The following is a 26,719-nucleotide window of genomic DNA, read 5'->3' as shown; positions in this document are numbered from 1 at the left end:
ACTGTAGGGAAGGTGTTCTTTTCTTTGAAGGCTTCATTTTGTTTTCTGTAAACATAGATATTATGTGCTTTACCAAAAAGCTCTAATTTGGTCTCATCTGTCTGCAGGGCATTCTCCCAGCAGGATTTTGGCTTGTTTAGGTGAATTTTGGAAAACTTCAGTTGGGCTTTCTCAGCAGTGGGGTCCTCATGGGTCTCCTACCATAGAACCCCCTTTCATTGAATGGCCGATGGTTGTACCTTGTGTCTGAAGGTCAGCTTCAATCTGTTTGGCAGTTGATCAAGGTGCTTTCTCCACCATTCAAACAATCCTTCACTGCAATCTTCGATTTCAAGTTTTCTCTTGCGGCCATGTCCAGGGAGGTTGGCTACAGTACCATGGGCGTTAACCTTCCTGATAACATTGCGTACAGTGGACACAGAAACATCAAGGTCTCTGGAGACGGACTTTACAATAACCATTGTACAACCATTGTACAACAATAGCACTTTTTATGTTCAGTTTCCCCCCTCGCCCCCATTTTAGGTAAGCATAAGTCTTGGAATATATTAACAAAGTTTAAAGTACAGTGGTATAATAGTTAGTATAGTGTATTTGGTTGCATATCCCTTGCATATGCATGAAATAACTGCATCGAGCCTGTGACCCGTTGACATCATCAAACTCTTGGTATCTTCCTTTGGGATGCTTTGCCAAGCCTTTAGTGCAGCCATTTTCAGTTGTTTGTTTTGGGGATTTCTGACTTTAGTCTCCTCTTCAGCAAGTGCAATGCATGCTTCATTGGATTTAAATCAGGAGATTGACTTGGCCAGTCTGAAACTTTACACTTTTTTCCACTGATGAACTCCTTGGTTGCATTGGCAGTGTTTTGGGCCATTGTCTTGCTGCATGGTGAAGGGCCACCCAATGAGTTTGGAGGGGTTGGCATCTTGGCTCACCTCTGTTCTTGGCAAATTCGAATCTGGCCTTTCTGTTTTTGGTGCTGATGAGAGGTTGGCATCCTGCAGTGTAGCCTTTGTAATTCTGCTGTGAAAGTCTTTGAATGGTAGATTGTGATACTTACACCCCTGCACTTTGGAGGTTGTTACCCAGGCACTCACGAAGTGAAAAGAAGGGTTAAGCGATCAGTTGTGTACATACGTATTTAAGTATGTTGTATGTACGTACATGTCTGCATTTTTAAAATTAATTTTCTCGGCAGATTGACACTAAATTTTTACCATAGTATGCGTCTACTGGTGTAGAAATTTTTAGTAATCATTTTGACATCATAGGTCACATGGTGCAGAGGCCATCTTGGAAAAAAGGACCTCTATATCTCTGAAACCGCTCGGTGGAAAAAATTAAAACATGGCTCATTGTAAAGAACTCCGCATGGGGAATAAGTGTTGCTGATGATGTCATAATTCAACAAGTACAACACTAGGTCCGATCGGCTTGAAATTTCTTGTGTGATATACGCAACAATTATATTGGAGAATGTAAATTGATGACGTCATTGGTCACGTGGTCTGGCAGCCATATTGGATCAAAGAAAAAAAACCCTTAAAAAACAGAGGAGTTGGCTCGCACCAATTCAACCATGCGGGGTAAGTATTCTATGAATATCATCTCGTTGCTGATGGCACTGGCAGTTGTTTTAAGGTTTTTCTTCACAACTCTGATTTTTATGTCATCAACTGCAGTTGTTTCCTTGGCTGACCTGGCCGCTGTCTATTGCTAAGTGCACTGGCAATTTCTTTCTTTTTTCAAGATATTCCAAATTGTTGTATTTGCTATGTTGTAAAAACCAGTCACAACATTGTCCCAATAGTGAGTTTAATTCTGATTCGATCTCTAGCAATACCTGTAAGAAAATCAACAAGCAACATATCAATATTCAGCATTCATAGGAATCAGTAATAGATTTGCAACTAGCTCAAGCAAGCCTGAAACAAAGGAATAATACGCACCATCTAAGTATGCACAACATTACACAGGATAAATGTCACAGGAATGAATCGTGGCGCTGTCTGTCCGAGTTCTTATATCTGCCACGCAGCGGACAGAGACCGCATAACTCCTGGGTTCAACTTAGACACAATTTCATTACATGATATACCCAATTTTTGTGCTGTGGTGCTAATTTAATTAATTTGTTCTTTCAGCATCCAAATTGCTTGCTTATATTTCATAGACAGTGCTCTGGTCTTTGTTAGTTTATGCCTACTAACTCCAAAGGCATTCACAGCTCTTTTATGTGTGATGAACAATCAATGCAACAAGAAACACCTGTCAGTCATTTGTTCCAATATTTATGCTTACCTAAAATGGGGGGGGGGGGGGGGGGGGTGGGGAGCTGAACATAAAAAGTGCTATTGTTCTATAATGGTAAAACTTAAATGCATAGAAATACCAAGAAATGACAGCTGACCTTCTGTACTCTTGCTTCATATTCATATTTTTGTCTCAAATTCAAATTTCTTGAGTATATAGCAATAATAACAAATTCGACTTCACTGTTCCAATACTTATTGAGGGCACTGTATACATGTGTATATATCACAAATATATATATATATATATATATATATATATATATATATATATATATATATATATATAACTGTGAGAAATAGTAGAAACTCCACAGTACGAGCAGGGCATCTCATTTGTATTAAATAAATAATGGGGAGATTGAATAAGACGCGGACGTAGCTTCAGGATGGTCGATCTTTAATTCTCGACAAGCTTTCGACCAACAAAGGTCTTCTTCTTATTCGTCCCCAAGTTCAGAGGAAGAAACCTCCAAACGTCACATACTTAACTGTGATAAATCTGAAATAATCATCATTGGCCCAAAAACGCTCACAAAATCCACCAATAACTTTGCCCTCAACATCGACGGTATCCCAGTATCCACCTCCCCTCTCATCCGGAATCTTGGCGTCATCTTTGACCAAACCCTCTCCTTCGACAAATACACTAAACAGATCACAAAGACAGCCTTCTTTCACCTGAAAAACATCGCCCGTCTCCGCTCATCCCTCTCCTCCACGGCTGCAGAAACCCTCATCCACGCCTTCATCACCTCCCGTCTGGACTACTGCAATAGCCTCCTCTATGGTTCACCCTCAACAATCACCAATAAACTCCAATACATTCAGAACTCCGCTGCCCGTCTACTCACCCATTCCCGGACCCGTGACCACATCACCCCCGTCCTTTACAAGCTTCACTGGCTCCCCATCTCCCAGAGAATCCAGTACAAAATCCTCCTCTTGACCTACAAAGCCCTCCATAACCTGGCCCCATCCTACCTGGCTGACCTCCTCTCCAGACACACTCCCACCCGCAACCTCCGCTCTGCTGGTACCAACCTCCTGAGCCCCCCCATCCGGACCAAATTCAGATCCTGGGGGGACAGGGCTTTCTCCATCGCTGCTCCCACCCTCTGGAACTCACTACCTCACACCATCAGAGACTCCTCCTCACTCACCACATTCAAAACATCACTCAAGACCCACCTGTTCAGCACTGCATTCAACATTCAACCCACAGCATTTAACCCCTGACTATCACTTCTCCTTCTCCCTCCTTTTGCTTTAAATATTTCCCTATTGATTCTTGTCTTTTTGCAATTGTTGTTTTCATGTTTTGTTATGCATTATGTTTTGCACTCTGTCAAAGCGCCTTTGGGCTTCATGAAAAGCGCTATACAAAATAAATGAATTATTATTATTATTACATACAAACGTCACATACATAGTTTCCTCTGAACTTGGGGACGACTAAGAAGAAGACCTTTGTTGGTCAAAAGCTTGTCGAGAATTAAAGATCGACCGTCCTGAAGCTATGTCTGCGTCATATTCAATCTCCCAATTTTATATATATATATTATATATATATATATATGTATATATATATATATATATATATATATATATATATATATATATATATATATATATATATATATATATACACATCACATATATACTGTGGAATGTCGTGTATGAACAGATTAAAGAGTGTGGGGGAGAGGACTGAGCCTTGAGGGACTCCATTCGAAAAGTATCGTCTGTGTGACGACTTGCCGTTGAAAATTTCGAATGACTGATAAACATGATTAATTCAAACATGGTGAATGATAGGTAGTTGGCCAGCCAACATTTGGTGATGTTGTGCATGTTTGTGTTGAGTATTTTTATTTGTGAATAAGAGCTTTGGGAATGTGTGAAATGCTTTGCTGACGTCTACTCTAGTGAGAATAAGTGCGTTTTGGTGGTTTTCTATTGTTGAAGCCTTCAAAGATGTTTTGTGTGATGTTTGTGGGAAGAGTGGTGGTGGAGCAGTTTGGTATGAATTTGTGTTGGGTGTGTGAGAGTGATGTGAGGGTCTGTGATTTTAAGTATAATGCGTTCTGTAACCTTGGAGGGTGTGCAAAGTAATGTGATAGGTCTGTAGGAGGATGCTTTGGTGGGATCTTTGTTTGGTTTAAGAGGGGTAATGAATTTGCTTAGTTTCAGTCAAGGATGTATTTTGATTTGGTGCCATGGGTCTTACGGCTTCTGTTTATCTCTAATATTGCAATCAGCCATGCACAGAGGATGGATGCGACGGTGAAGGGTTTTGTCAGGAAATTACTTTGGGAGCTTCTAGGCTTGAATAATATTGCTTTCCAAGCACAAATATATATGTGGAGAGTTTGTTACTTATTTCACAAGTGGAGGGATTTGAGGAGGTAAAGCTGTGAAAGGTTATGATGCCGAGGGATTTGAGCAATAAAGTGCAGTGAGGAATATTGCTGCAGAGCAGAGGGATGGAAGATAATGGAGAGCTGGTGATGAGGTGCAACAGATGCAGGATAGACAGTCTGTGGCAATAAAGGAGTGTTAGATACAGTGCAGAGTGGGAGGGAAGGTCTGATGTGATGCAAATGAAGACTGGTGGGAAGCTGGCAAATGAGAAAGCATCCCACACTGTTTATTCACAAGATTTGAGCTGATTAGTCTTTTCAGTCCATTGCAGGATGGTGAAACTTTTCAGTTTGAGGGAATCAATTGCAGGATCCCTCAAACATGGTGAATTATTTTCTATTTTTTGCAATTCGTAGCGATTATACTCTGGTGAATATTAAAATTTTGCCAACCGATATTATCTTTTTGTCTTCCTCTGATTCTTCCAGCTTATTCTTTGGGGTTGACGGTTGACAATTGTTGTTATATATTGGATAGTAGAGCAAGAATTACAAAGGATGTGGAGGAAGGATATTATTTAAAGTCTGAAGCAGGATGCACATGCTGCAAAGGCGATGAGGTGAGGCTGTTGCCCTAGCAGCAACCATTGTCATTGCACCCAATGCTGCTGCTGAGTTTTGTTTAAAGAGCAACATTTGATGTTCTACTCTATCTGGTGAACTTGGAAAAAGGGAGGTTGGCAGAAGAGGCAAGGGAGCAGTGTCGTAGTGGGGGTAGCATGTCCCAGCACAGATTGAGTGCATGTCAAGAGGACCTCCCAAGAGGAATGTACTATGTGGCAGCATGATCAACTGCTAATAGCAGTACAATGAGTGCAGAAGGTGAGGTCGGTGGAAAAGGTTACAGACAAGCTGGGGTCATTCAGGAGAAAAACGGAAGGTTAGAAGAGAGGAGAGTGTGGGGTAGCGTCGATAGCCAAGGTTTGGGAGGTAGTTGTGGATAATGGACAGAAGATTTGTATTTCCAGCTCCTTGAGGATGAGGCTAGACTTGGTGATGTAGTCAATTTCCTCCAGCTGTTGTGGCAGGTTGTAGCAGGAGAAGAATGAGGGAGGACAATGTTGAGTTAGTATGGCGATGATTGCTGAAAAACTCAGCTTGTAATAATATAAGAGCTGAGTTTGAGGCAAAAGCTGAAGTCAAAGATGAACCCCTCGTGTAGCTTAGAAAGTAATGTGGTTTTGCTTACCAGCTTTTAAAATGTTACACGAGAGTATAATTTCGGAATCAATTGGATTTAAAAATGCATAATTATAAAGTACAAAATCATTTGGTAGTTGCTTTCTTCGGAAGCTTAAAAATTTATCAACTTTTGAGGTAACTGCAGTGTTATATTTCCAAATGTCGTTCACTTGACAGTCTTGTATAACTATTGTACAAGTAGCTCTTGAATAACTTTTGTCATTATTACCTCTGCCACCAAAGGTGGATGGAGATTATGTTTTCACCCCTGCCTATCTGTTTGTTTGTTTATTACTTGCGAAATCGAAGATTTTTCAAGTATATTGGTCGGTTCCGTTTGTGGTTCCGTCTGTTTGTCTGTCTGTCTGTTTGTCACCGGCCTACAGGTCACAATTCTAAACCGATCGTCACGAAACTCACCAAGTTGTATAAGTCGTCCCAATTGAGAAGCCTATTGATTTTAAGGTCAAAGGTCATCTGGAGGTCAAATTTCTGAAATCGCCATTTTAAATCCGATTGACTTGAAAATTGAATAGCATTTGTATATCAAGTCACTAAATTGGGAAATTAACTATTTTTGAGGTCAAAAGGTCAACCTAAGGTCAAATTTTAAAAATCATCAATTTTCATCTAAAAAGCCATCAATTCTCAACCGATTGACTTGAAAATTGAACAGCATTTGCATATCGAGTCAATAAATTGGGAAACATACTATTTTTAGGTCAAAAGGTCAAAGGTCAATTCAAGGTCAAACTTCCAAAATCATCACTTCTTATCTGAAAAAACCCGTCAATTTTCATCCGATTGACTTGAAAATTGAACAGCATTTGCACATTGAGTCACTAAATAGGGAAACCAAATATTTTTGAGGTCAAAGGGTCAAAGGTCAACTCAAGGTCAACCTTCCAAAATCATCATTTTCATCTGAAAAATCGTCAATTTTCTTCCTATTGACCCGAGCTTTGATCAAGATTGTCAATTTTAATCTTGATGAAATGGACAATTTGCTGTATCAATGGAATTTTTTTTCTTGGGGAGGTGGGGGGGGGGGGGGCGTATTTTGCAAGTATCATGCTCCGCATGACGTCTTCTTGTTTGTTTGTCTATCTGTGAACAAGATATCTCAAAGAGTTGTGGATGGATTCAGACGAAATTTGGCAGAGAGGTAGCGTATGTGACAAGGACAAAATTATTAGATTTTGGTGAAGATCCGGATTCAGATCCGGCTACTATAATTTTTTAAGTGATTCTTCACCATTGGGAGATAGGGCCAAAAACGATACGTAGCATGATATCTCAAAAACCTATGGACGGATTTGGACGAAACCTGTTGGACTGTTTGGGTGTGTGACATGGACTAACCGATTCAATTTTGGTGAAGATCTGAATATGGATTCGGATACGAGACTTATTTAATTTTTAAGTGATTCTTCACCATTGAGGGATCGGGCAAAAAGCAATATGTATCATGATAATTAAAAAACGTTATGGACGAGTTATGACTAAACTAGGTGAATGAGTTGGTTAGGTGACAAGAACAAGCCGATTAGATTTTGGCTCAGGTCCAAATCCAGATCCGGCCTATCAGTGGGATACAAAACAAACTGTTCAGCCTGGTGGAGGTATGCGCTCTACGGAGTGCCGTTCTAGTTGTGATGGACCTGAATAAAATGTTGAAGTCAAAATGCTATATTATTTTCTCCTGAAAAACTACATTTGAACATATGATAGCACTTGCACTTCTCAGTCTACGATGGATGGATGGACACGTCTTCTTTGTCCCGCCTTCCGGCACATAAGGATGCTGAGGCACTTTCATAGGCTAGGGGGCATAATCCTGGACAGGTCGTCACTCCGACTGGCTTGACTGGCTCACTTTTTCTGGCACCATTTTGTCGACTTTGAAAGGATGACAGCCTGAGTCATGCCAACTGATGCTATTTTGGCACAACTGGGAATCTTAAGATCCTAAGCCAACCGCCTTAACCGTTAAGCCACCACAAAGCTTGTTTTAGTCCACGATATTTTTATAATCAGCTTCAAAAATCTTCAAAAATGTTAATGGCCATTGTAATCATAGTCTACCCATGACACATTTATATATTTCTAATCTGACAGAATGTAGTGCATTTAAAAACTCATACAGTCACGTGAAAAAGTAAGTACACCCCATGTAAAGTTTTGACTTTTTCAACATATTTCAACGTACAGCTATTTGATCTTCATTTCAACAATATTGATAGATAAAGGTGATATAATATAACAAATATCATGAAACATTTACATTTTGTAGTCCATTGTATAATTTAAATAAACAAAAATGTAAATTTCGTATGTGGAAAAAGTAAGTACTGTTGTTGGTTAGCTGTTGTTAGCCTGGTGTTGGCTTTGCGGTTAGGGTGCCGGATCTGCTTGCTTATTAGGCCAATTGATGGTCAGCACCTAGAGTAATGAGGAAATTGCACAAATGTCGGATCTGCTGTCTTAGCCGGATCTGCTGTCCAAAATGTCCTGAACCAAAATCGAATCGGCATTTAACCAACTCATCAACCAAGTTTTGTCATAAGCCACCCACATGTGAAACAACATGATATACTGTGTATTTTTTTGGCTTAATTTCTCAATGGTGAAAAATCACTTGTTAATTGGTCCTTGTTGCACACCTAACCGGTCCACCAAGTTTCGCCCAAATCTGTCATTAACTTTTTGAGACATCCTGCTATATATCGTTTTGAGCCTGGTGTTGGCTTAGCGGTTAGGGTGCCGGCTTGGGATCCTAGGATCCTGGGTTCGAATCCTGGTCGATTGCTGAATTAACGCCAGGGGGGTTGACTCAGCCTGTCATCCTTCCGAGGTCGGCAAATTGAGTACCAGCTTGCTGGGATGAATGACCACGGTGTGTACCCCGGCTTAGAATAGGTACACCGTATCCCTGCGCATCGTAAGAGGCGACTAAGGGTTGGCGTCAGGAAGGGCATCCGGCCATAAAAACATTGCCTCAAACAGGGAACCATGATTGTCATGGGGCCCGCAAGACTAACCCCCGCTCTCGCGGGGAAAAATGGCCTTAAAACGATCATTCATTCATTCATTCTTCATCTATCAATATTGTTGAAATGAAGATGAAATAGCTGTATGTTGAAATATGTTGAAAAAGTCAAAACTTTGCATGGGGTGTACTTACTTTTTCACGTGACTGTAATTTGATTTTTTTTTTATGTCACTATGTTTATATTAATCTCCACTGGATGGCAAGAAAACTGTCCTTAACTACGAAGGGAAAAACCCACAGGGAAATGTATGCACATCAGCATATGAACCTTTGGTCTTAAAGACACATATTTTAGTTTTCAGGCTTCATCAGCATGGCAGAAATAAACTTTAAATGCAGAACTGAGAAGGCAACCTGTATCGTGCACAATAGCACGTTATATGAAGGTAACCAGGAAGAAATTAAGGTTGGATGTCTCATTTTCATAAACATAATTGGTGATATTGTCAACATCAAGATGGATTAAACAATTAAAATAAATATGAATGAGATCGTTTCTATAAAAGACGATTACATGGAGAATTAAATTAATTTTGTTTCTTGAATAATTATAAAATCGATGCCTAGAAACAGACATCCAAAACAGATGGTTTCCCTTCTTGTTTTTCAGGGTATGTACGGAAAGAAATATGTGACGCTGCAAATCCATTGGCCATCTCCCTTCCCTCTCGAGCTAGATTACGTTTTTTTTTCCTTCAGGTCTCCCATCCCTTCCTCTAACGATGTCACAGCATCAGGTTCAATTTACATCCTCAACCTTGGTGCATCCCAATCCCACTGCTGATGTTGTTACCATGGTAACGCCAGTACAACCCTCGCAGGGAACTCAGAAAAGCACCCGATAGGTTGGCCAAGCCCACCCAGCACCTTTGGTTCTACCAATGGTGGAAGATCTGCTTAAATCTATCATCTAGTATTTGCGGAACAGGACAATGCAAAGCTGTTCCAAATAACATGACATTTGTGCAATTTCCTCATTACTCTAGGTGCTGACCATCAATTGGCCTAATAAGCAAATGCACATCCCAACGGTATTTTTTTTAACACATGGATTTTCAACAGGATTAAATTGGCAAAGAGAAAGTTCTAAAAACACTGCAATGAAAGTGGTTTTGCTCACTTCTATTTTGATAAGAAAGGCTTAATCTGACAGTAATGTGAAACAAAATCAAGACAAGACATGTCCAATCGAGATCGACCTGATGATGAAATCAAGACAATATTCCAAAAAAAGACAGGTTTGAGTTCTTCCAAAAGAAGCCAGGATGGGAGGGATTGGAGGATGAAGTAGGAGATTGGAAGAGGGACATTCCTGTTTGCAATTCAAATGGGTGAGGAGAGAGAGGATATGAAGACATAAAATGTTGTAAGCTCCAATGCAACACAAACACAAAGCCAAAGCCATACCAAACAGGAAGGAGAAAAGAACATCTTATGCTTGGGAAGGTGGGAATTGAAGAAGGAAGTCAAAAGGGGAAAAACAAGTTATAATGCTGATTTTGGGTGCCAAGGAGAAGGTCAGGTAATATTTTTTGCTGAAATGGCAGTTGACAAGCAACTGCTTCAGCAAATGGACCAGGTGATTATTCAGTGAGAGCTTGAAATTGCTGGTGAGATGTGGTGGTGACCACGTGATGAGAAATTTAAGTATAAAGTGTGAACAGTTACAGAGGAAAATCATTCCTCTTGAAAGCCACACTCACCTTCAAGTATCTTCTTCCTTGTATGGGATAAATGAAGTGAGAATGTTAGGAATGGTGAGTTTGAGCAATGAGCAGCGTCAGCATGATGCACAACAGAATGCCCGGAGCTCGACATTCGCAAACCGTGGACTAAATGTTCATGATCGACATATTAGTCTAATGCACGTCACATACATCGAATGATGCTTTGTATCGTACACATTAACTTAGCAGAAACAACTGGCGGTGGTGGTCAAGCATCTGTAAGGCGTGCTCCAGCTACCTGAAACTGGAGTTTGTAAAGGTGCTTAGACATTGCAAAGTGTTGTGATTCATAATTTTTGGCTTTCTCAATGAAGATGAATTGGCGTGCTTTATGAATCTGATGAAAGTATCGAAAGCAATTAACTGATAAAAAGCAATGGACTAAGGCAGTTAGAACATGAAGCTCACCCTTAAGTCTCTCTCCTCGGTTCAGTGCAATTTCACCCTCTCCATGTGGTGTGTAAGACTTCAGCACGATGAATACTCGGCCCGGTACAGCACTGTACAACCGCCTCTTCGTTACTCCACTCACCCCGCCACCGCTCACAACCCCACCCCGATCTTCACCGCCAGCCATCCCTCCACTGGTTCCTCCTCCACTTCCAGCCCCACCAGTGGCAGGCCCTTCTCGAAAAGACCCAGCACCACCGGGTCCTCCAAGCGAAGACAGCTTGCGAGGAAGAAGACTGGCACTGGGAGTAAAAAATTTAAAAACAAAAAAAGGAAAATATATACCATCTTGATTAAAAATTAGCTTCTACAAAAAATAGAATCAAAGAAAGTTAGAATATCACATAATATAACAACCAATGGCAATAGTATTTTGAGGTAAGGTGATGATTATAAGCATTACAAGTGACCCAACTGAACATCATGATCATCGAGGGAACTGCCTCCCACCAACCACATTATATGTCCACCCAATGTTGTGTTTTATCTCAATAAAAGGTAAAGTGAAAAACTACAGGTCACATGAGATATAGTGCGAGAGAGAAAAGAGATAAGTACGAGAGACTTCAGATGCTTTTAACTTGAATGATGGTCTGCAAAGTGTTTTTGAAATGGTACATGACCTTTGACCTGTTGAATGAAAATCTAATCCTGTTAATCTTTGCGTTACAGTCCATACTTGTGCCAGGTTTGGTTGAAATCCCTTCAATTGTTCACAAGTTATTGCAGTAGCAAAAATATTTTCAACAATAGGTATCTATCCTGGAACAAGTGGATCCCTAATTAAAGATCACATGAAATTGGACCCTTGACTATTTGGACTCAAATTTAACCAGTTCATATTTGTATGACAGACCATACTTGCTCGAAGTTTATTTTAAACTAATTTCAGTGGCTCACAGGTGATCTTAATAACAAAAAAAAATTACACCATACACACAATATATATATATATATATATATATATATATATATATATATATATATATATATATACATACACATATATAGATATATATATTAAGTAATGACTTGTGGTTGGGATTAAAATCAAATGAATCCATTTTTAGTTCTCCAACCTTTAATGAGCAAACAAACAACTGCTCGACGTTTCGATCAACAACACGGACAAACGTGCATCCACTGACCTTTCTCAAGAGTAAAGCAAAACAACTCTATACCCTCCCTCAAATAAGGGAAAAAGGGGTGGGGACACTGAACCACCAATCAATGCCCTTCTGGAACAACTCGTGCCATTCAAATTTAAACCATACATCAAAACCGTTGCACCACTGAAACCACACCTTGGGATGTCACGTCAAAACAACCGTTAAACTAGAACGGGCACTCGGTAGAGCGCATACCTTCGCCGCAGCTACTGTTCTGTACTTGGCATGGGAGTGTAGGGAACAGAACAGTGAACAGTTTGGTGCTGATTTCATGCAAATCGGATAAGAATTGACCGAGTTATGACAAAAAACGCACATTTTGCAAGGTCGTGACCCCCCTGACCTTTGACCCCCAACCGCTAACAAGGGTAATGTCTTCACTGGGTCATGTCGTATATCACAAGATCGGGCATTGAATTCTGAACATTTTGGCATTAGTTGCATGCCAATTGGATAAAAATTGACCGCGCTATGGTAAAAATACGATTTTGACCTTTTCGTGACCTTGACCTTGACCTTTGACCCGATTGCTCCCAAAATCTAATCAAATGTGTCCCGTATAATAACCAATCATCCCACCAAATTTCATGCAATTCGGTTGAATACTTTTTGAGTTATGCGAATAACATACACACACACACACACACACACAGACATACAAATAAATACACAGCGATCAAAACATAACCTTCCGCTTTTGCGAAGGTAATCACACATTGAATCAACAAAACGTAGCATAATTCAAATAAATCGATGAAAATTAAACAACATGATTAGTAATAATTTATATGTTTGGTGACGCAGTTTTCCTGGTATGTTTCCGCATTAGAGGGCCAAAAGCTAGTGGTAAATCCAACACCTCCTCTGTGAGTGACACCACAGACTCCTCCACATGCCATGCCTCCATAATCCTCCTTCTTCGTTTACTGGGGGTTACCCCCAAAATGCTGGTATTATCCCATAGGGGAAGATGGCAAGACATTACAAGACAATTCCTGGAAACAGGCGGGTGGCATGTTTAATCACACAGATGTGTGTCGTCTTCTCAATGCTTGCCTGTCATCCACGTATTTCGTTTTTAACGGGATATATTATAAACAGGTGTTTGGTACCGCCATGGGCTCTCCGGTATCTGCTGTGGTGGCAAACATGGTGATGGAGGAGTTGGAGGAACGTACCATCCCATCCCTCATAACACAGCCAAGTGTATGGTATCGTTACGTGGACGACACGATTGTCATCTGTCCCAGCGAGTCAATTGGTAACATACATGAGGCTATTGGGAAGATCTTTCCTTCCATCAGTTTCACCCTTGAAAAGGAATGGAATGGATCCATCGCCTTCTTGGACACCTGGGTGAAAAGGGGTCCAAGAGGAAATTTGAACATCACTGTTTACAGGAAACCCACTCACACTGACCGGTACTTGGATTTTGACTCTTGCCATCCCATGGACCACAAACGAGCTGTTGTGCACACCCTCCTTACAAGAGCACGTGATTTACCATCGACAATGAAAGATAAAAGGAGAGAGGTAAAACATCTACAAGATGTGCTGAAGACTAATGGCTACGCGGACAGATTATTACCAAAAAGGGATGCGATCTTGGCGAAGCCACGCAACAGGTCTTTCACACAGGTACAACCAAAAGGTTATTGTGTTTTGCCTTTTGTGCCGGGGGTGTCCCAAAGGATGGGCAGAGTGTTAAAATTGGCAGGTGTGAGGGTAAGTTACAAACGGATGTTCACCATGAAACAGGCACTAATGCATGTTAAGGCTAAGCTTCCAAGGAATGACCGGGCAGGGGTGGTATACAGGGTTCCCTGTGTTTGTGGGGCTAAGTATATTGGTGAGACAGGGAGAACATTAAGGCGTGTCAATGAGCACTGCAAGGCCTTCGAGTGCAACTTTCCAAAGAGATCTGCCATTGCCAAACATGGTCTTAAGGCTGATCGTGTTGCTGATTGAAACGTCGAGCAGTTGTTTGTTTGCTCATTAAAGGTTGGAGAACTAAAAATGGATTCATGATATATATATAATATATATACGTATATATATCTATCTATCTATAATTCCAGTAATCTCTGTACGTCTGTACGTTTGTTTGTTTGTCTGTGACCGCTGTTTCTCGACAACTACTGGTCCGATATACTTGAAACTTGCCAGGTATATTGCTGGGGACCCGAGGATGTGCCTTTTCAAGGTTTCATATTAATCGGACAATTACTTACCGAGCTATGTCCAAAAAACGATTCAACCAATCAGAGAGCAGCGAACGATCGCGTGTGCCGAACGTGGAGGACACACTCTGCCTCGGATGGCACATTTGAGAGCGTATTCATTTATTTCACGTTTGCAAACTATGTTGGCGTTAAACTATGTTTTAAAACTAATAAAACCGAATTTGCGATTCATTCGCTTTCCTGCGCGTTTGTGCACGCGATGGCGATTTCTTTACCAAACTCCGGAAGCCGTTCGCTTTGGACCAAACCATTGCATGTAAATAGAGGGGGGGGATTGTCACCGTACTCGCAAGCCGTTCGCTTTGGACCAAACCATTTCATGTAAATAGAGGGGGGGGATATAATTTTAGATATAGATATAGTACGGGCAATGCCCTAGTATATATAAAGCAGTAAAGTATGTTTGTTTGTTTGTCCTCTTATAACTCGAGAACTACTCATCGCAGAGAAAAACCAAAGGCATATTCGGAATCAGTACGTCTCAGAGCAACTACAGCACACCTTAAATTTAAAAAAACTTCGGGTTTTAAAATTAGCGTATTAGCGCAGAAGCGCTAGCAGAAGAGGGAGGGAATCGAAGGGAGGGAGCGCAGCGCTCCCTCTAGCGCTTCGCAGCACCAGCGCTTCTGTTAGCGTAATGGTGCACAGGTGGTTCTCACTCTTGCGCATGCGCAAATGCGCTGTTCCGATGCTTCATGTTCCTGCAAAGACTTTGGCGCATGCGCAAATGACGACACATGGGCCACTGTATGTTCGTTTAATACGTACGCGCTTTGATGGGCGGGGCGTATGGCGTTCATGAAATGGTCGAATGCGGAAATGCTTGAAGCCGTTGCGAGCGACTCGCACGATCTCTTGTCATGGTCCACAAGATTATTACAGAGACGTGCAGCTTCCAGCATTACGAGATATGATCGAGACCTAACTTTTGAGACCAGTCCCAGCCTTCTAGGCCCCGTGGTTGGTTCAGACGACCCCGACAAAGGACGTGTTGGATTTTATAGCGAGCCGATTCGAGCGCCGACGTGCCGGCGAACAAAACCAGTCATATCGTTTTAACGCGTGGTTCGATTTTTACAAAATAAACTTTTTCTTGAAGGGCTGAACCGTGCGCTCACAACGATACCGAGTTTGACCCGGCAAAGGCGCCTTGTTTTCCGTGATGACCATGTCGTGCTGCATAGATTACCATAAATTATAATATATTACCGGCGGCGCGTTCCGTGACGTCACGGCTCACTTAATTGCAATTATCTCTGGGATTCCTTGGCCGAATCGTACCAACTTCTATATATATATAAAGCAGTAAAGTATGTTTGTTTGTCGTCTTATAACTCGAGAACTACTCATCGCAGAGAAAAACCAAAGGCATATTCGGAATCAGTACGTCTCAGCGCAACTACAGCACACCTTAAATTTTAAAAAACTTCGGGTTTTAAAATTAGCGTGTTAGCGCAGAAACGCTAGCAGAAGAGGGAGGGAATCTAAGGGAGGGAGCGCAGCGCTCCCTCTAGCGCTTCGCAGCACCAGCGCTTCTGTTAGCGTAATTAGCATATTTTGGTACGTTAATTTTTCAACTTCATTATTCGGAATCAGTACGTCCCAGAGAAACTTCGTAATGTTAATTTTTCAACTTCATCCGATTGACATGGGACCAACGGCATATGACAGAGAGTGAAACATACATGCTACATTTATTTGACGACAATGAGTTCCGACTTCCGGGTTCGGAATGCGGGACCAATGCCATTTGACAGGGAATAAAAAATCAATGCGACATTCATTGCGATGCGACAATGCGACATAGCCTGGTGTTGGGCTAGCGGCTAGGGTGCCAGCTTAGGATCCCAGGATCCTGGGTTCGAATCCCGGTCGATCGCTGAATTAATGCCAGGGGGGTTGACTCAGCCTGTCATCCTTCCGAGGTCGGCTAATTGAGTACCAGTTCACTGGTAATTCCCTGCTTGTCGTAAAAGGCGACAAAAAGGGTTGGCGGCAGGAAGGGCATCCGGCCGTAAAACATTGCTTCAAAAAGGGGACCGAAAAACAACAACAACCACGGTCCCCGAAAAAGGCCAACCCCCGCTTTGCGTGGAAAAATGGCCTCTAAATGTGGTTTTTATTTATTTATATATATTCAATTGACGACAATGACGTCCGACTTCCGACGTCCACGCAGTTTCTGATCGCTTTTTCTGATTCTGGATTCTCTGATTTTACATGACGCAGTTTCTCAATTAAATTCCACTTCATGATTTTCTATTTTCTTCTTTTTCATGAGGATTTTCGATTTTCTGCTTTTAGATGACCCAGACCTAATTCCACGCCATTTCTGATCAAAATCTCCAAAATGCCCCGAAAAAGGAAGAGCTGCATTGGTCCAACGACAGCTTCAGCTAAGCGAAAACAGACTGAGAGACAACAGGTGACCGAAGAGGAGCGAACAACCAGGCTCAATGAGCAGGCTCATCGGCAACAACAACAGCGAGTAAATGAGACACAAGATGAGCGATCAACCAGGCTCAATGAACAGGCTCATCGGCAACAACAACTGCGAGTAAATGAGACACAAGATGAGCGATCGACCAAGCTCAATGAACAGGCTCATCGGCAACAACAACAGCGAGTAAACGCGACTGAGGAAGAGTGTGATGCAAGACACGAGGCAAACCGTCACCGCACTGCAGAAGCACGAGCTCGGGCCCGGACACCAAGTAACAAAAGGGAGGCATTCACGTATGACCCGGCTGACCCAACAACGCTACCCCAAATTCCCGACGTCTGAAGCCAGAAGATGGTGGTTACACTGGGGAGATCAAGATGCGCCAGCAGGGAAAACGGGTGGTACAGGTAGTCCCAATCAGTGGGTGGTACCCTACAACCCGTTCCTCCTCCGCCAATTCAACTGCCACATCAACGTTGAGATATGCTCCAGCATCAAGTATATCACAAAGTATGTCACCAAGGGGACCGATCAGGCAGTGTTTGAACTGCAGCGAGCCAATGAGGAGGCCGGAAATCGTCAAGTGGATGAGGTAGCTAAGTTCCAGAATGCACTTTACGTTGGGAGCAGCGAGGCACTCTGGAGGATCCTAGAGCACCCAATTTCCGAGCATGTCCCTCCAGCCATTGGCCTAGCTGTCCACCTCGAGAATGGCCAGCGAGTCTACTTCCATATGGACAATGCCGTATAGAGGGCAGAGCAACCACCACCAGCCACTACGCTGACTGCCCTCTTTGACCTCTGCAATCATGACGATTTTGCCAAGACGCTGCAATACCACGAGGTGCCCGAGTACTACACGTGGGAAAAGACGCACAAGAAGTGGACCCGCCGCAAGCGGGGATAAGTGGTGGTCGAATGAGCGTGCAATTCTTTCTCCGCTGAACACCAATGTCAACCAGCTCAACAACTGGCTCATGGGAGAGTTTCCCGGTGATGAGAGGATATACAGGTCTGTGGATAGTGTCATCTGTGACGAGGAGGCAGTCACTTACCCTGTTGAGCTTCTCAATTCTCTCGAGCTGTCAGGAATGCCACCACACCTCCCCAAGTTGAAACTCGGTGTGCCCATCATGATCCTGCAAAACATGGAACCACCCAAGACCACCATTGGTACACGCTGCATCATAACTCGCCTACATGCCGATGTCATCGAGGCCACCATCTCCTGTGGACCATACAAAGGAGAGGTCGTCCTTCTGCCGAGGATCCCGCTCATTCCGTCAGACTCTGAGCTGCCGTTCCAGTTTCGGAGACTCCAGTTTCCCTGCAAGCCATGCTTTGCGATGACCATCAATAAGGCTCAAGGTCAGACTTACAAGACAATAAGGGTCGACCTCTCTGTCCCCTGCTTCTCACACGGTCAGCTGTATGTGGCTGCCTCTCGGACCGGCAGTGCAGTAAAACTCACCATCCTGGCACCCAACAATCAGACACGCAATGTGGTTTACCCCGAGGCACTCTAGGGCACAGATGACGAACGCTGTAAGTTGTGACTATATTTTTTTGTATAAGGCACATATTGGACCAGATGCTCTTTCATAGTTTGTGAAAAACGTTATTTTGGAAAAACTTTTTAATCAAAACAGGCGAATCTCCAGAATCGGTGCTTCTAGGCCGACTATCTTCCCATCCAGTCGAAAGAGAATAATGATGTTTAGTGTTTATATTTTATATAAATTATAGTATATATACAGATACAAAATGTATGTACAAAAGTTGTTTTTTATGTTTTAGGTCTGCTTGGCTGAAAAATTTCTGATATCAATACCCCCAATCTTAGGCATTGTGGGATATAGTCAGAACGTTCACCTTTAATTAATGCATTTTAAGAATCCTTCCAATTTGCACCCGTCTTAGACGGGTATCCTTGCTAGTATATTATAAAACAGGAGTGTTCGTCCATCCATCCCCAAACTACTCCCTCAGTTTTGGGGCTAGCCCCGCCAAACCTCCTGTGGAACATTTTGGGGTCCCAGCGGATGTTCTAAGGTAGGTAGAATGTTTTAAAAACAATTATGATTTCGAAAATAACTCGATACGAACCTGCCGCGAATCCGGAAATGGGCAGATGACGGTAATGAGCCTCTCCTCAGTGAAAGACACATGAAAGCCCGCTTGAAGTTTGCAAAAAAGCACCTACAGGACTCTCAGACTGTGAGAAACAAGATTCTGTGGTCTGATGAAACAAAGATTGAACTGTTTGGCTTCCGTCTGGCCACTCTGCCATAAAGCCCAGATCGGTGGAGTGTTGCAGTGATGGTTGTCCTTCTTGAAATTTCTCCCATCTCAACACAGGATCTCTGGAGCTCAGCCAGAGTGACCATCGGGTTCTTGGTCACCTCTCTTACCAAGGCCCTCCTCCTCCGATTGCTCAGTTTGGCCGGGCAGCCACCTCTAGGAAGAGTCCTGGTTGTTCCAAACTTCTTCCACTTAAGAATTATGGAGGCCACTGTGCTCTTGGGAACCTTCAATGCAGCAGAAATTTTTTCGTAGGCTTCCCCAGATCTGTGCCTCGACAAAATCCTGTCTCTGAGCTCTGCAGGCAGTTCCTTCAACCTCATAGCTTGGTTTTTGCTCCGATATGCATTGTCAGCTGTGACACCTTATATATAGACAGGTGTGTGCCTTTCCAAATCATGTCCAATCAATTGAATTTACCACAGGTGGACTCCAATCAAGGTGCAGAAACACCTCAAAGATTATCAAGAGAAATGGAAGGCACCTGAGCTAAATTTCAAGTGTCATAGCATAGGGTATGAATACTTATGTCAATGTGATATTTCAGTTTTTTCTTTTTAATAAATTTGCAATACTTTCTAAAATCCTGTTTTCTCTTTGTCATTATGGGGTATTGAGTGTAGATTTATGAGAGAAAAAATGAATTTAAACGATTTCAGCATAAGCCTGCAACATAACAAAATGAAGGGGTCTGAATACTTTCTGAATGCAATATATATATATATATATATATATATATATATATATATATACAGTGGAACCTTGACTTACGAGTGCCCCAACTTACGAGTTTTTCGAGATACGAGCCGTCGCTCGGGCGGTTTATTGCTTTGAGATGCGAGCCGAGATCCGAGTTACGAGCTTTCGCCACCCGGTCACGTGGTTATCTTGCCGTGCAAGTACAGTATCTCTGTCGTATAGCGCTGCATTTTTGTTTTCGCATTTTGGTTATTTCGAGTTTACGCCGCCAGGTGGGTTCTGGTCACGTGGTTATCTTGCCGTGCAAGTACAGTACGTATCTCTGTCGTATAGCGCTGCATTTTTGTTTTCGCATTTTGGTTATTTCGGAAAATTTCTTAGTTTTAACCATGGGGCCTAAGAAAGTGAGTGGCAAGTGCAGTGCTGAGAAGAAGAAGAGGATGATGTGCTTGGATATAAAACACGCAATCGTCGAAAAACATGAGCGAGGTGTCGAGGAGGACGTATATAACGGCAGAGGAGAAGAGCATGCCAGGCCACAACTTGTGGATATAAAACACGCAATCGTCGTGTTTTATATAAAACTTGTGCTTGGATATAAAACACGCAATCGTCGAAAAACATGAGCGAGGTGCCGAGGAGGACGTATATAACGGCAGAGGAGAAGAGCATGCCAGGCCACAACTTGTGCAGAATGCCGGCGATAGCTCGCCTTCTCTTTGTGGAAAACACGGTACTGAGAAGAAGAAGAGGATGATGTGCTTGGAAATAAAACACGCAATCGTCGAAAAACATGAGCGAGGTGTCGAGGAGGACGTATATAACGGCAGAGGAGAAGAGCATGCCAGGCCACAACTTGTGGATATAAAACACGCAATCGTCGTGTTTTATATAAAACTTGTGCTTGGATATAAAACACGCAATCGTCGAAAAACATGAGCGAGGTGCCGAGGAGGACGTATATAACGGCAGAGGAGAAGAGCATGCCAGGCCACAACTTGTTCAGAGTGCCGGCGATAGCTCGCCTTCTCTTTGTGGAAAACACGATGAGATCCTTAACATCCAACAACTAATGGGACGCAAACGGGGCGCCCAGTTTAGCGGTACACCCATTGATGAATCACCCTGCCTGTGATTCACCCATGACAGGTTATAGCTGGGTTGGGATTCAAACCCAGGCTGGACAGTTTAGACTTTAGAGTCAAGTGTGCGTACCTCCAGTCCAGGCCATCCTGCCAACTTGTATGCTGCATACAGGTGAAATATAAAGCGCGAGATATTTTTATATATACTGTATATTTAAAAAAAAATTGGTGTGGTTTTTGGCGGGCTGGAACGGATTAATAGCATTTCAATGCATTTCAATGGGGAAATTTGATTTGAGATACGAGCAATTTGAGTTACGAGCTCGGTCACGGAACGAATTAAACTCGTAAGTCAAGGTTCCACTGTATATATATATATATATATATATATATATATATATATATATATATATATAATAATAATAATAATAATAAAAAAAAATTTATTTTGTATAGCGCTTTTCAAGAAGCCCAAAGGCGCTTTGACAGAGTGGAAAACATAATGCATAACAATACATGAAAACAACAATTGCAAAAAGACAAGAATCAATAGGGAAATATTTAAAGCAAAAGGAGGGAGAAGGAGAAGAGATAGTCAGGGGTTAAATGCTGTGGGTTGAATGTTGAATGCAGTGTTGAACAGGTAGGGCTTTAGTGCTGTTTTGAATGTTGTGAGTGAGGAGGAGTCTCTGATGGTGTGAGGTCGTGAGTTCCAGAGGGTGGGAGCAGCGATGGAGAAGGCCCTGTCCCCCCAGGATCTGAATTTGGTCCGGATGGAGGGGGTCAGGAGGTTGGTACCAGCAGAGCGGAGGTTGCGGGTGGGAGTGTGTCTGGAGTGGAGGTCAGCCAGGTAGGATGGGGCCAGGTTATGGAGGGCTTTGTATGTCAAGAGGAGGATTTTGTACTGGATTCTCTGGGGGATGGGGAGCCAGTGAAGCTTGTAAAGGACGGGGGTGATGTGGTCACGGGTCCGGGAATGGGTGAGTAGACGGGCAGCGGAGTTCTGAATGTATTGTAGTTTATTGGTGATTTTATATATATATATTGTTACGGACCGCGGATAAGATGTTGGTTTGCCGAGCGGATGGCACCGCAGCCCTAACAGTCACCCTGACTAACCCGATTCCCGAACGTTGGCCGAATCGCGCCACAGGTATTCAATAGGGAAAAGACAAAGGCGACACGGATGTGAAGAAGAAGAAGAAGAAGCAGACAAAAAGGTTTTAAATGCTACTAAATTTATTCCTACTATTTACACGCTCAAAGTAACCAAGGAGAAGGAAGGATATTAAAATAATTTACAGAAGAGGCAAGGCGACACAGCGAAACGTAGCTTAACTATACAGGCTTAATTATTACCCAGGGACAGAACAAACAAAGACAGACTCACGCGGGGAATGATGATAGGAATGGCAGGAGGTGGATGGCTGGAGGGAGAGGAAGGTCCACTGGAACTGGGTCACGGTCGGGCCGGGAGCGGCAGCTCCGTTCCTCCGCGGCCACGGTCGGCACCGCCGTCAACGCCAAAGCTGCGGTCGTGCGAGCTGCCACGGGACGAGCTCCGCCGGTCGAGTTAAAGCTGCCTGGTGGAGCCAACGCTGCTTGGTGGAGTTTAAAGCTGCTGGTACTGCTCGTGGTACTCCTCTTGCTTGCTCTCAGAACTCCTTCTCTCAATGCTTGCTCTCAGAACTCCTTCTCCCTATGCTTGCTCCCAGAACTCCTTCTCCCTCCTCTCTGCTCTGCGCTGCTTGTGTACTGCCAACTCTCTGACGCACCTCTCTTTGCACGTCTCCCGCTTGGTCCAACCACGCACTCGGTTCTTCCGCGCGCACTTTTATAGCGCCTCAGGCCTTCAGGACACGCCCCCCAGTGAGCTCGCTTCGGCCCTGATTGGTGGGCACAGGCCCTCTGACTCCACCCTTGATGACAATGGGCGGGCACGCCCTTCTTCCCCGAGCTGAGCACATGCTTCATGGCGGCTATTGTAGTTGGCAATGCGAATGGCAATTGACGAAAAGGGAATGTGAACGGAATCTACTCTTATTTAACCTGGTGCAATGTAGTGGGGCGGCTTAGCCCAAATATTCAAAAGAATTGTGCATTTTGTGAAACAAGCACCAAATTTGGCACAAATGTACATTAATATGTTGCGAACATTTTCAGATATTGGGCCACTTGAAATTCCGTAATTTTTTTTTTCAAATTTTTTCAAATTTCGTAATTTAAAATTTTTCGGGTGACACCGTCACAATTTCGGTCTTCGAGGCCGGCCGATAGGCAAAGTGTGACCGGAAGGGACGAGGTTCTCCTGACCACGTGGCCCTCGATCTGGGAAGCGAGAGGCGTTCCATTAGTGGACGCGCCCCTCACGCCCGACTTTTGGGCGGCCCCGGCAGGCCGTTTGTTTTGACGTTCCGTGACAGGCCCCGCACCCCCACCTCCGGGCCGACCGGAAGCTTGTGCTGAGTACATCATACCTGAACAACTCAGTGAGGCAGAACACAGCAGTGCACACCAGGGTGACCCCTTCAGTGCATAAACCAATTAACCTGTCCACTGCAGGGCATATAGAAATGAAGTTATTTTCTGCATATAATAATAATATAAGTTCAGTTCTATATAACAATTTCTGTTATCACCACTACCACTACATCTACCACTACTACAAGCTTTGTCTGGAATTTTGTGGACTAACAGACAAACAGACATACAGACAAGCTGGGATCAAAACATTACCTCCTTCCACCATTGAGTGTAGAGGTAAACATCATGGAAATTATATCATGCCCTAGATTTAATTCATGCTTACCCATGTATTTGCTTCACTGGTTCACAAGGTCTTTTGCATACATGTAATTCAGACTCTCGTCTTCATTGCTGACCACACAATGTTCGCAACATATTAATGTACATTTGTGCCAAATTTGGTGCTTGTATCACAAAATGCACAATTCTTTTGAATATTTGGGCTAAGCCGCCCCACTATATCGGCCGGCCTCGAAGACCGAAATTGTGACGGTGTCACCCGAAAAATTTGAAATTACGAAATTTGAAAAAATTTGAAAAAAAAAATTACGGAATTTCAAGTGGCCCAATATCTGAAAATGTTCGCAACATATTAATGTACATTTGTGCCAAATTTGGTGCTTGTATCACAAAATGCACAACAGGTTTGCTTTGCTGCTACACTAATGGAGTGTCATCTTAATGGAAGACAAGGCCTTACCCTAATACACATAATAAGTAAATAAGCTACTGAACAGGGATATTATGGTGTCCTTCATGTATGCTTTATGGAACTAACTACGGGAACGCCCTTTCACCTTTATACAACACTGGAGTGAGGAGGGCGATATTTTACAACAATTTACACGATAACAACCAAAAAAAAAAAACCATTCTCATATCCACAACACTGCACCCTCCTCCTCTTAGGCACGTCCCGGGCCTATAACTTTAACTTTTAGTGTGGCACGTAGGTATAGTTCCCTACATTTAACCTGACCCTGAGTGCGACAGTTTTAAAACATAAATAAATATGTCCCGCTGCTCCATTGCACCCTACCTAACAGACTCACGCCCACAGCTAACCGAATTGCGGAATGGTCTTCAAACTATACATTGACGGTGGGGAGCATTATTTACAATGACGTTACTTTATTTACAAAACTAACCCAGGACCTGTGATTGTTCTTTTTGGGGGGGGGGGGAGACAGTCTGCTCTGCATCGACGCACCATGAAAGCACCCAAAACGCACCAACACACCCTCAAGCACCAATCGGTGCTCAGTCATCACTGTTCATCAAAATAAAAAACAACAACCCCTAACCCTGCTGGTGGTCTCTTGCTCTTCGGCTCCCTCTGCTGGCTATTTGCTTTCTTCCAGATGTTGTCATTTTCTTTGCTGGCGGCCTATTTGCAATAAAACCTGCACAAAACGTGTCCATTTTTATTTTATTTATGGCCCACAGGGCCGACTAGTGTGGTTCACCTGTGGGGCATCGGTGCCCTGTGGCCAAGGTCCGCCAGCAAGATCTCGGGCCCTCATGGCCGGTTCCAGCAGAGGGGCCATGCCCCAACCCATGGGGTCCATAAGTGGTGCTCGGCCACAGACATGTGGTCCATAAGGTGGTGCATCGATGCAGACAGCTGTGGTTGCGAGAGGTTCGGGCGCACAATGGCTGACTCACGCACGCTCCCCTCGGCGCCCAGTGGCGCACAGGTCCTCATGTGGGAGACAAAAGGGGGAAAAGACAGATGAGCGAGGGGTAAGGTCACAAGGGTACACATCAATCAAGGCAATGCAAGGCGAAGTGCGTACGGAGAGCGAAGTGAGAAAGCTCGTCCCTACCGTACGTCACCCCCCCTGTCACCTACTCTACCCTTGCCCTTACCCCATATTTACAACATCTACACATTACAAATTTGTCGCTAATGTCACGTCTTCCCCATATTTCCCCTATACCAAATTCGTCTCCACAATCCCTCTATCCAAAATTTGCCATCACCCAATTCATCATCAATCCTCATAAGGAGGAAGAGATGGAACACAGCACAATGTCACACCCACGTCATGATGCGTCTCACATTCCAAACATTTGCATCATAAAATAATAAAAACATGGCATGGTGTGGAGTTACGTCACCTCAGGTGAGTGGATGTAGATGGTGCGAGGAGATTTCAATCCTAACTACCTTCTAAATGACATTAACACACTTTACACTACCCAGGGTCTTTCCCTGCCAATCCATTGGCCAACTTACACTATGGGTTCTAAAAACCAATTCCCATTGACCAAACTGTGGTGCTTCTCAATTTGGGGTCTCACTCCCCCGATGCAACTCCCTGTGCCCTTGCACAATTTCAGGACTGGGGCGTGTAGCTGTCCCAGCAGGTCTACCCACCTGCACACCTCCACCACTGCAGTTTCCACCCGAGCTTACCTAGCTCCTCACCCTAACCTAACTAACTGGGGAAAGCCCCTCCTGGCTCTGTCACCCCTTGGTGCCCTCTGGCACTGGGCTACCCGGGTCCGTCCTCCGGATCCTCGGGCCCCATCCACAACAACTACCGGCTCCCAGAGCCCACCTGCCGCCTCACCTGGCCGACATCCTCACAGTGGTGGAGTGCCCAACCAACTACACACACTAACAGGCTACACGCCCAGCCATTTCCACGTCACTAATGCACCCATCCAAACTCCATTCCTGTGCAACTACCCGCACCACAGATGCCAATATCCAACCACAATTTACCTGTACCCTCTACCTAACACTTACACTACCCTCCCCGGGTATTCGTGATGGGGGTCCACTCTTCCCCCATTCACACCTCCGCACCATCCACTCAACTCCACAGTTTCCATCATACTCACTCCACGACCATCCATTCCAATACTCCATATACTCCAGGCTCCATGTCTTCCACACAACCATTCTCCATACACCTGTTGTTGCACACCTGTGCAATCACAATACAACTCACATCACCATCACTCCCTCATACACTGCTCCATACACCTGTTCAGTTGCACACCTGTGCAATCTCACCTGTTCCTTACACACTTTTCACAATACACTTCTGAATACACCTCCAACACTCACACGGCATCATCTAATCTACCTGTTG

The 26,719-nt window shown here is 43.5% G+C and overlaps 1 protein-coding gene across 1 annotated transcript in view; it reads right to left on the bottom strand.

Annotated features, from left to right (window-relative positions):
* Nucleotides 1-13,225, bottom strand: part of LOC137438314 (uncharacterized) — a 195,799-nt gene extending 182,574 nt beyond the window's left edge. The window contains exons 1-2 of the mRNA XM_078766986.1: nucleotides 13,119-13,225; nucleotides 11,108-11,391 (exon numbers count right to left, since the gene is read on the bottom strand). Coding sequence (XP_078623112.1) covers nucleotides 11,108-11,391; nucleotides 13,119-13,225 — 391 coding nt within the window. The remainder of the gene's footprint in view (nucleotides 1-11,107; nucleotides 11,392-13,118) is intronic.
* Nucleotides 13,226-26,719: the final 13,494 nt, after the last annotated feature.

This window comes from Myxine glutinosa, chromosome 13 (assembly GCF_964187855.1).
Source record: "Myxine glutinosa chromosome 13, kmMyxGlut1.1, whole genome shotgun sequence".
NCBI classification, from domain to species: domain Eukaryota; kingdom Metazoa; phylum Chordata; class Myxini; order Myxiniformes; family Myxinidae; genus Myxine; species Myxine glutinosa.
This window is presented reverse-complemented; position numbering and strand designations above follow the sequence as displayed.